At 31.1% G+C, this 11,377-nt stretch overlaps 1 protein-coding gene across 1 annotated transcript; it reads left to right on the forward strand.

Annotated features, from left to right (window-relative positions):
* Window positions 1-3,291: 3,291 nt before the first annotated feature.
* Window positions 3,292-10,690, forward strand: LOC134722971 (uncharacterized). Its single transcript, XM_063586604.1, has 5 exons — window positions 3,292-3,404; window positions 5,048-5,101; window positions 5,793-7,055; window positions 7,631-7,658; window positions 10,458-10,690. The coding sequence occupies exons 1-5, from the start codon at window positions 3,378-3,380 to the stop codon at window positions 10,688-10,690; spliced, it is 1,605 nt and encodes a 534-aa protein (XP_063442674.1). The 5' UTR covers window positions 3,292-3,377.
* The last annotated feature ends 687 nt before the right edge of the window (window positions 10,691-11,377 follow it).

An 11,377-nucleotide genomic window follows, 5' to 3' on the forward strand; every position in this document is an offset into this window, starting at 1 on the left:
AGTATATATTTGTTAAGGGGCCAGCTGAAGGACGCCTTCGGGCGCGGGAATTTCTCGCTACATTGAAGACCTGTTGGTGACCTTCTGCTGTTGTTTTTTTATTTGGTCGGGTTGTTGTCTCTTTGACACATTCCCCATTTCCATTCTCAATTTTATAGCTATATTTTACATTTTGAAGCGAATAAAAGTTTAAGACAATGTATATATGTACCACTGATATAACAAGTTAAAAAAAAATTATAATAAAAAACACAATTAAAATAACAAATAAATTTCGATTCGCTAAGCTGCAGTTAACTGCCAGTGTGGGAAGTGATTAAAAACTTATCAGATGATGTCAAGAATAATTCAATGCATAGTAACGATTATCAATTAAAAGAAAATTTTGAAATTACAAATGCAATTGGTCAATAGAATCTGTTCCGCTAGTAAACGAACAGCTATTGTTAGTATATAAGAGTAAGAGTGAAGATTTCTGATTCGTTTTGCCTCAGAACAATAACATGCTTTCAATTTGGAACATGGTAAGTATTTTGTAATATTGTATGTTATTTAAAGATTCAATAATTATTAATAATTCAGTTTTAGTTAGATTGTATGATTAAATACAACAGAAATGGTTATCATTGTTTTATGAATATAATTATAGTTATTGTTGATTTTGTTTACTTTCTCATACATTATAGTAATAAATTAATTGAAAGAACATATCTGTTACAGTTTAGAAATGTAGTAAACTAATAATAAAGTTTTTATGCATTGACACAAGCTCTATTTTTCAGTTGTGTCTCGTGCTCGGATTACACCTCTCTCACTACGTTACTGGGATAGACATTAACCATCTAAGTAAACTCTAAGTTATGATTTTAGTTTCTTTGCATTTTGATTCTGGGTAACTATATTTAAGCGTAATATTATCATTTTGTCCAGTAACACTTAACACGGAAAAAGAAATATTAAATAAAAAAACAAAATCAGTGCATATTTTATTGTAAGGTCTTTTTTATAATTGATTGTTTCATAGTTGTGTATTCACTGTTACAAAACTTTAATTTTTTTAAATATTAAAGCTTTTCTTCATCTTCATTTAATTGCGTTTTTTAAATTTTTGAAAACGATGTTAAAGAAAATGTAAGATTACCAATTTTTCTTTTTTTTGAGACTTTCAAAATAATGATTTGTACATATGAAAACAATAGTATAGGAGTCTTTTTTCTGCTGGAACACAAGTATTCTATATTTTTTCACTCGCAATCATGTTGCTGTAACATTTCACTTTGTTTTAATGCCTATATTAAAAAAAATCATATTAGATTTCATAAGTCGGTATGATTTGCTTTTTTCGAACACAAAATGTGTTAGAAAAACAGGACCGACGCCTTTTGATGTCATCTTTGCGTTATCCATTGTTTAAGATGGTTCATTTATTTGATGCAATTCGGAATTAAGAGTGTTAATTATACTAATTGGACAATGTGTTAGCCAGTTACTTTTTTCTAGATACTTCGTTGACTCTCCCATTGCACAAAGACACTATAGTTTTCGTTGTTGTTATGAGAAAAGCACTCGAATATTTATCTTATTTCCTTAATTGTCCTGTCCTATGTAGATACAAGTATGCATGTTAATCCCATCTTTGATAATTTTATATATATTTTCAAAATGTACTCCCACACCCATGCATAAAATATATCAAATGATCACTCTTTCAAGGTATAGCGAATAACAAAATCAAATGATATCATTCTTTATATTGAAGGAAGCTCGCTTGTCATGTTTTGTAATGTTGGTAAGATTTTCGGTATCCTCTGGTTTTATCCATTTCAATGCCTTAAACAAATTTGCCCGGTGACCCCTATTTCTTTTATTTATAATTGTTTTACATGTATAATGAAACGCAGTCTGTTAAAGTCTTATATAATTTGAATTATTTTTTAGGGGACTTAAACTTGTCAATGATAAATCTATAAAAAATCAAAAGAGAACATGTGTTTAACGACCTTGACTGGCTTTTCAGCCCTCGCACGGTCGGCTCGGTGCCGGAAGGCGTTTGGTGACCTTTATCATATTTTGATGCCGTGGGTCAGGAACAAGTAGAAGAGGACGCCATATGTAGACCGCCATCTTGGTTTTGGCGAGTTGTTTTCCTTTGTTTACAATTTTTATGTTTCTATTACTTCACAATGGCTGCTTTCAGGGCCAGTTTGGTCAGCTTGGCAGCCCGCTAACCTCAATGATGTAGTACTGGTAGATGAGTTGTGGACGTAGTTCTTAAGATGACAGGAAGCGTTATCAGGACCAAAGCCGTGAGGCAGTGAAATGACAGCCAATCACCCAACACCTAGGATACAGCCCTCGGACGTTAATCGGCATAACACTCCCCATGATACAATGGTTTTGGAGTGCATGTTAACGCGGGTACGCCAACTACTACGTCTACTGTATACGGCTTGGATTGGTTTCTGTCATCTTAAGAATAAAGTCGTTGATCATCTAACTGTAAACCCTCATCGAAGATAGCGGGTAACGGAGAGCTGGCCCTGTACGTCCGTTCAGTTGTTATGATTAAGATGTGACTGTGTTGGATGTCACGTGATGTAATATATCAAAAACGAGCACGGTGACCTTTATATCAATATGAACTAGTGTATTGAAAAGATAATTACTTTGAAACTGAGAAGTGAACTCCCTTAATATAGTCGGAAAAAAATATCAGAATTGAATTATCGATCTCTAGTACTGCCATTTTCGAAACAATCGCTTTAACTGTAATATTCAAAAACGATTTTCAATTTTTAATCATCACAATCTGATTTGTTTCCGTAAAATCAAACTACTCACTAGAAATTGTATTTCCAATACTATTTCAATTGACTGAAACTCCTTTCAGTTTAAATAATTACATTGATTAGAAATTAAACATATCCATTAAATTTTATGGGATTATATTTCTAGAATAGTGATGTGCAGAACTTAATACAATGATAAAGAAATTGAAGTATTTTATTATTGTAAATGACCATCATAATAAACATTCTATCTCCATCAATGAAATGAATTGTTTTTATATGACATAAATACAATGCTTTAGATTAGAATAAGAGATATATGTCATTATCTGATATCAGTTGTCGCATCAAACGAATGTAAGAGAAAAAACAAATAAAAACTGTTTACCTCAATATTTGAATTAAACCATCAAATTAAGCAAGATAATCATCAAGTTATTCAATTTGTTAAAATGTGATGTTAATTATTACAAATTAGTATAATTGAAAAGCTTGACTGAAAATCAAATAGAAAATTCAATATTGCCAATCACGCTATTATATGATGATAACTGCTATGTTTATGCTGAATGAGGCTTGGATGTAGACATGTTTTTGCAAAGGATTATAGTCAAGGTAAGTTTTTAAAATTTCTGAAATATTGAGTTTGATTGCCAAAACTATTAATTTTAAAATGATTATGCACAATCAGGTTTATCGGTAAATCTACCTACACAATTATTTCTTATTAGTAAATTGAAACAACAAAATAAACCAGTGAAAATGTTACACGATACATTGAATCTCGAAGACGTTGGGCCAATTTTACAAGAATTCGTATAACCCCGTGTGGTAAAATCTTAAAAAACTTGAAATATACTGTCCTTTGATTATTAAAGAGTCTTATTAATTGTAAAACTTGTTTCCTGTTCTTTGACGTCAATTGTCTAGAATCGAAATGTTTTCTATATTTAGAAAAGTCCGAACCGAATTATTTTAATTAAATCATCTGTATATAAGTGACAATAAAATATTGATTTACATCCAAAAGAAATGTTTGTGTTGGTGGCAATGTCCATCATCTACATTTATAATTTGTATAAAAATAGTCAAAACTAATTATGTTGGTGTTACGTTTTTGACCAGACAGACATTATGCCTTGCAACATGCCACCTGCCGACTGATACACACTGTTAGAAGTTTAGGATACATAGATATGTTTTACTGTCAATTTACGTAAAGATTGTAATATTTTGGAAATACGACATATGTGAAATAAATTAAGGGTAAACTTCTTGATATATTCTTAATAAATTTTGAAGTTTTATACAAAATAGTTAAACAGAGTTGTTGTAAGTTGTAAGACATTAAGATCAAATGGAATTTGGGAAAAGTGATATTAAAGAATTTCTTTGCGGCGGATACATGACGATATACATTACTGTACTTTAGAAGGAGGGAAAATTATATCTCTTTTCCGTAAAATCAATATATTACAGATGAGATAAAACTAAAAATTCAAAAACCTTAATTAAAATCACGAAAATAACTTAAGTTAATTTGAAATGTCAGGTTAACATTCGTTTTTATTGAAAGGAAACATGGGGTGTACGGCGACAAGAAATCATTTTTTTTAGCCCAAAACATCAAATGCATTTAATAATTATAATAAGCCTGCTGATGTGTGGGCTTCTAAATCTCAGTTTAACCTTAATTATAGGAAATAATCACTGACATCAAATTAAAAATTTAGTAGATGACAACTATTTCGATATTAAGCTGATTCGACTAATGAGCATGAATGTCCCTTTGGTATCGTTCTCCTGTAATCAATATGACTGACAATATTTGATCTGGTCAGTGCGTCATATTCCATAGAGTTTCTGATGACCGTAGAACAATTTGTTCAATTAGTATGTTTTCTCATTTAACTATGTATTCAATCTTTAAACAGGGTCATATTTGTAATTAGGAGCAACACTGTGTTTTTATTTTAAATCTTTTTGTTTTCGACAATTGATATTACTGAAAAATATTAGAATTCAATATTTAAAGTATCTATCGTTTCGACAAACCTGGTTTTTGATATTTTTTATTTCATCACTAAAAAGGTCCAATATTTGGGTGATTGATCGGAGAATAAACACACAAATGAAGATGTCTATTGTCGCTTGATGCAACTTTTTCCGATGTCAAAGAATAACTAAACAAAATTATACCACCAATGTATCCCCTAAATAAGTAATACTATTTAATGGACGTTCAAAATATTTTCCAGCTGTTGCTGATTCTTCTTGTGCAGATATGCGTCAGTGGGAAATTATTGTATGAGGTAAGTAAACTGTTTAAGGGTCTTAGATGGGTTCAAACGTTAGATTTGCAAATAAAGTAATACTTACAAAATTAAACTATCAATCATCTGATGGAAGATTTAACAAAATATATTATAAAACATACAATTGCATAAACTTGATTACTTGATAGGTGTTATCGTCAGAAATTAACAAGTAAGATTTCGTGCCCCTTCTTTTCTTTGATTATAAATGATCGAGCTAAATTCTTGATTGGGGTTCATCGTCGGAAAGTTATAGTCAAGATTTTATGTTCTGTCTTTTCTTTAATTCATAATTGTTGAGTTTAATTCTTGATAGGTTTTATCGTCGGAAAAAACTGTTAAGCTTCTGTGTTCTGCTTTTTTCTTAATTATTATGTTGTGAGCTAAATTCTTGATAGGTTTTATAATAGGTAAATAACAGTTAATTTTTCGTGTCCGTCTTTTTGTTTTTTACAATTATTAATTGATCAGCTTAATTCTTGATGGGTTTAATTGTAGGAAAATATCTTTGAATCTTTAGCTCTGTCTTTTCTCTAATAATAAATAGTTTAGTATTTTTTTTCATATTCGTTGATTATCCTTTTCTTGTTTTTCTTTTATGAATATATGAAATAAGAATTTTATCAAAGATGTGAAACACTTTACAATTAAACAAAATACTTCATGTTATCTTTACATTTTTTTTCAGGAATGTCGATCACACATGGGAAAAGAATTTGTTCTCATATTTACAGACAACAGTAGACACAACAATTTACTCCGGCTCTATATTACAACACCTGTAAATGAAAGTTTTACTGTTCATGTTGAAACACCATTGCTGGGTCAAATAAATCAAGATTATGTCGTAACAAATGGATCGGAATTATTCATTGAACTTCCAATAGACCTTGCAATTTTAAGAACTACAAAAAGTAACAAAACAATACTGGTCACAGCACAGAACTTCATTGTATTGTTTGCTTCAAACATGCAGAGTAATGGAGGTGACTCCTATATAATTTATCCAATTGCAGTTCTAAGTACTGAGCACGTATCTGTCAATTTAAAAACAAAGTCAGGCAGTTATCATTCAGTTACTGCCGTGATAGCTATAGCAGATCAAACTGTAGTGGATATTTCATTACCCGCTGGTGCCGTTGTAGTGTTTGATGGTACCAAATATACTTCTGGAAATACTTTGTCTATGAGTCTAAATAAATATGAAGTTTTTCAGTTTACTTCATCTGACGATTTATCGGGAACAATTCTGACATCAAATTACCCTATTGCTGCTTTTAGTGGTCATGAACTTGGAAACCCTGAAATAAGCAGTCAAACTTCTATCGATATGATATATGAAATGCTTATTCCTACTATATATTGGTCCACGTATTATATTGCCATCAGTAACCCCGTGTTTGATTCAGGAGAAGGAGAACTTATCCAAGTCTTCACGTCCGAAGACAATACTAATATTATGATAAACACATCCGGAACTCTTGATCAAATAAGTGTTGGCACAAAGGCGTCATACCACCAATTTGACTTACCATTATCCGAAGTAGCAGTAATAACCGCAGATAAACCCGTTTTAGTTTCTCAAATATCAGCATCTAAACAACTTGCGGGAAGTTATACAGGTGATGCTAGATTGCTTCTACCTAGCCCAGTAAATGCATGGTTGAGTGAATACAGTTTTAACACACCAGGCGAAAATATGTATAATGGGCTAGTCCTTTTGGCTGACAGTATTTCTTTGAATAATATCACTCTGAACGAAAAGAGTCTTAACTCGTCTATTCAATGGACCGAAATCAAAGGTACAAATTTCATATATACATCTATACAACTGTCCGAGGGCGTACACACTTTGACTTGTATATCAACTGCTTCGAAATGTTGGGGATATGTATACGGAATTCACAGCTTAGAAGAATATGGTACATCTATTGGCAGGAGTTTTACTCAGGTAAACTTATGATTTAAATATATTCTTTATTTTCAAATCAATGTGCTAATAATCAGTCGCAGTTGTAATACAGAGTAACAAAAGGGATGGCAGCTGTATTTTATACAATCAAACGCATTTTCTTCTCACATGCACTAAATGGAAGCCAAGGGAGGTGGCAAGTCTACTTATTCCTTTTTTGGTTTATCTTTTTTTGACCGTGTTGATTTTTATGTTTTGTTTTGTTGTGTTTATTCTCTGGTAAATACTTATACTCGAATACCGGTCAAGCACTTCTTTTGTAATTTGTAACACTGGTCCATGTACTCTTTGGTTGGCTGGTTGATTTGTGTAAACCTGTGGTTTAATTCTGTTTTGTTAGCATTATGTAAAATAGCAAATAGACGATATTCCGTGTGAATAGTTAGGTTTGTATTCTTTTATATTTAATATTGAGATTAAATGATTGCATTCATACACGTATTTGTCAAACACTTAAACTATGTTTGATGATCTTTAGTTAAATTAGATGCATTTTAAATTACACATTTTACAAGTATACGTGAATCAAACTTAGTATATATGTTTTATTTTAGAAAACTGAAGACAATTTGAACTTTAATCGTAAGTGTTAACCTAAAAATAATGATTAAATACGTACGTGTTTTTTTATGTATCTATTATTCTTAAGAAATATCATTTAGCAATGTCAAAATTACACATGAGTGTTATAAACTTTTTTTTTATTAAATGTCATGAATCTTGTACACAATGGTTAAAAATCCCTCCAAGCACAGGTAACTTTTGAATTTGAAGGGTCATCACTTTTTCTTGATGAATGTCCCTTTAAGAATTGAAAAATTGCTGAATCTATTGTTTACGTATTGACAAGTGGGGCCACTTTCTTTTTTAATTCAACATTAAAATTTGAAGCCATGCAAACTTTGTTCTTTGTCAACTATTGATCTTCCTGTGATATTTACTAGTCCATCGTCAAAAATGTTAGAATTCCATCTATAATTCACAACTTGTTACTCGTATATCTATAGAATAGACCGAAAACTTAGTGTTGATCGGATATATTCTTTATCTTTTAACTACAATTCCGTACCCTTTTTACGAATGTGACCTACCGATTTAGATTATTTAGCGGGTTTGTACTAACATGAGCAAGACAACAATTGCCACACTAGGAGCAGAATCTGCCCATCCTTCCGGGGAACCAGAGATCCCCCTTAGTTTTTGGTGGAGTTTGAGTTGCCTAGCTTTATTTTTTTATGTTGTGTCTTATGTACTATTGTTTCTCTGTTTGTCTTTTTATCTTTTGTCAATGCGTTGTCAGTTTATTTTCGACCTATGAGTTTGAATGTCCCTCTAATGTCGTTCACCCTTCTTTTAAATGATGAAATAACCTTCATGTTTGGATTTTCATAATTTAGTAAAATGAGAATCAAAATTATTGGTAAGGCCATTTGTGTAAAAAAGAAATTTCTCGTTTATAACTATCTAAAGATGTTGAAAAAAATACTAAATTTTGACTAAGACCTTCCTATCTGTTGACATTGATTTTACAGATTTTACATAGAAGGGTTGATTCCATACAACTTATCTCAATGCATTTGTGATTTTAGACAGGTCGTAAACTATTACAATTAACAAATGTATCACAACAAACGATTCATTGAAATTTATATTTCAAACAGTACGTATAACTTATTTCACTTCTTTTGAAGCTTTGGTTAAATTCAAAGCGGGTTATAGATATCTTAAAAATGCACAAAAAATATAAGTAAATTGGAATGAATCATGGACAACTTTATGAATATTTTCAGACATTTGTTTAAAAAAAATGTTCGATTGTTGAGTTCCTTTTAAATATAGATTTCGTATTTTTTTCTATTTAGCATGTCATAATACGTTGTGAAACTGCTACACATTTGATCGAAATATTTTCCAACAACAAATACGTTCAGGTCGAAATAAGATTTGAATTATAATAGATATTTTTAATTGATTTATCAGCATTAGAATACGATGCGTTTATATTCACCGATTTCATATTCATGTCTCAATGGGTTTCATTGGCATTTTCTCAATTAGTTTTCTTTGTAACGTATACATTGGAAAATATAATTTCTTAATTGCATATTTTGAATATTGTGTATTTGCTCAGAAAATTATGATATACAAATACGGCCCTTTGAAAAGGTGAGTATCCAAAATAGTCAACACGAGAAGGTTATTTCATTGAGGGCGCAGCCCGAAGTGAAATAACATCTAAGGGTTGACAATTTTGGATATTCATCGATTCTAGTGGGCCACAATTGTTTTATTATACCGAATTAACAGTAAATGTCCCTTTCAACACTTACTGTAACAAACACAAGCTAAAGTTTGAAAATATCTCAGGAAAATACATTTGTGTTCTAGTATTTCTCGGATGTACAACAAAGGTAGAACCTTTTTGTAAAAATATTGATGGTCCCGAAGAGGACCGTTTATAAGAGATATCATCGGCTGTTGGCACTTTTCATTTCCAAAGACTTATTTCCTCGTCCCTCGATGGGCTGTCAGTTAATCGTGAACGCTGCCATCTTGTCTATTTACGTCTATGTCGTCATTTTCATGGAAGGTAACTCGAGTGCAAATCAAGACACTAAAAAGGTTATTCGCCTGTGAATTATAGGGTTATTCGCCGCTGGTATAAATGTTAAGGGTTATTTGTCCTACCTTGCAACTTAATTAAAATTAACTGAATCATTCCATGTCACGTGATAAGTTGTTATCCAATAGTATTGTTTGTTATATACGTAAGGTATAATAAAAATCATAATTTAAAGTGCAACTTAACCAAAAACGTATTGTAACCTGTAGTCGCAAAACCGTTGTTGCTTTTAAGATAATCTATTTTTTGTAAGCAAATTACCATCAAACCCAAAATAGATCACTTAGACATACATGTCTTGCTGTAAAGACCTAGTTTCAATTTTGACAAAAGTTAATAATACAAACATTTAAAATATGCATTTAAAAGAGACGGACAGTCATTCAAGCAAATGTAGGTTTCTGTGACTTCTCTTTCATCCAAACATATCCTTTTCACCTCAATATGAAAACTAACTCAGATGAGCTTCATGTAGTTGATCTAAATATTTGACACGACTTAATCATTATCAAAGTTTGAAATAAATGAAATTTAAAAAAAACAAAAACGCAACAATATATCAATACATCAGTTCAAGGTCTTAAACTAGTTCATCGATGTTAACAGAATTTTAAATTTGAGCAGTATGGTTTGTATTCGCGCCATATTATGGCATACTATCGAATGAAAAATAGTCTTAACTCGCGCCTTCTATATTGTCATTCTCATCACATTTTACCAATTTTATCTTATATAACTTAAACATGTTTTCTTTTCAGAAATAAAAAGTTCTGTACTGGAGTTTAAAAATAATGGAATGATATATACCACGCCTATCTTTTCCACAGTGTCAAGGTCACTCGTTGGATGTATAAAAATGTGCCGAATATATTTGTGTGCTATTGTTTCCTTCCGGTCAGCAGATGGATCATGCTTATTATACACAGATGAAGAAAAATGCGGTTCAATAAAACTTTCTACAGGTTTCAAACTGTACTTTGTTCGGAATTAAAAAGGTAGAAAAAAGTGTTTTGTAAATTAATTTGATTCATTGGTTGTTTAATGTAAATTGATAGTCTTCCTTGTTTGTCCTTGCCATAGTATTTGATTAAAATCCTCTATATTTTCACTGAGTTAAAACAATGTTCATTGAACAAAGATAAACAAAGTATTGCATCAATTAAATATTTAGCAGAATGTGATGATTTTCTGTGTTCTAAGATGTTGAACACATAAAAAATAATAGGACAATGTTTCTCAATTTCAGATTTTTAATAGACATACTAGTATACGATAAATGCCATCTGAGACATACAAAGCAAAACATGTATCAATAAGCAATCATTTTATGCAGACTAGAGGTAGATAATGAGCACGTCTGAGCTAGATAGTGAGCAAGTCTAAAACATTTGACGCTTATAAAGCTGGACAAAGGAAAATCAAAGCTTACTGCACATAGTTTATCCAAGGAACAAATATAGTTCAAGTAAAACCTAATAAACAAGACCTGTTGTAGGAACATTTTTATGGCAGGAGACAACATTCCATTTGCTTATTAAGATTTTGAACAAGATCAAATTTGGCTGAATGTACAAAGTAGTTTGTTTTGTCAAAAGAAAAAAAAAACAGTTTATCACTTTATGTACATGTATCACTAACCTCTAAGCATTTTGGAAGTTACTTAAACACGCACATAGCA

This window comes from Mytilus trossulus, chromosome 6 (assembly GCF_036588685.1).
Source record: "Mytilus trossulus isolate FHL-02 chromosome 6, PNRI_Mtr1.1.1.hap1, whole genome shotgun sequence".
In the NCBI taxonomy this organism is placed as follows: Eukaryota; Metazoa; Mollusca; class Bivalvia; order Mytilida; family Mytilidae; genus Mytilus; species Mytilus trossulus.

What these genes read in the sequence shown, in the direction of transcription:
- LOC134722971 (XM_063586604.1), top strand. Translation starts at nt 3,378, where the DNA reads ATGTTTTTGCAAAGGATTATAGTCAAG. An exon ending in TGCAAAGGATTATAGTCAAG is followed by an intron (nt 3,405 to 5,047) that starts GTAAGTTTTTAA and finishes AATATTTTCCAG; the next exon opens with CTGTTGCTGATTCTTCTTGT. An exon ending in AGACAATTTGAACTTTAATC is followed by an intron (nt 7,659 to 10,457) that starts GTAAGTGTTAAC and finishes TTTTCTTTTCAG; the next exon opens with AAATAAAAAGTTCTGTACTG.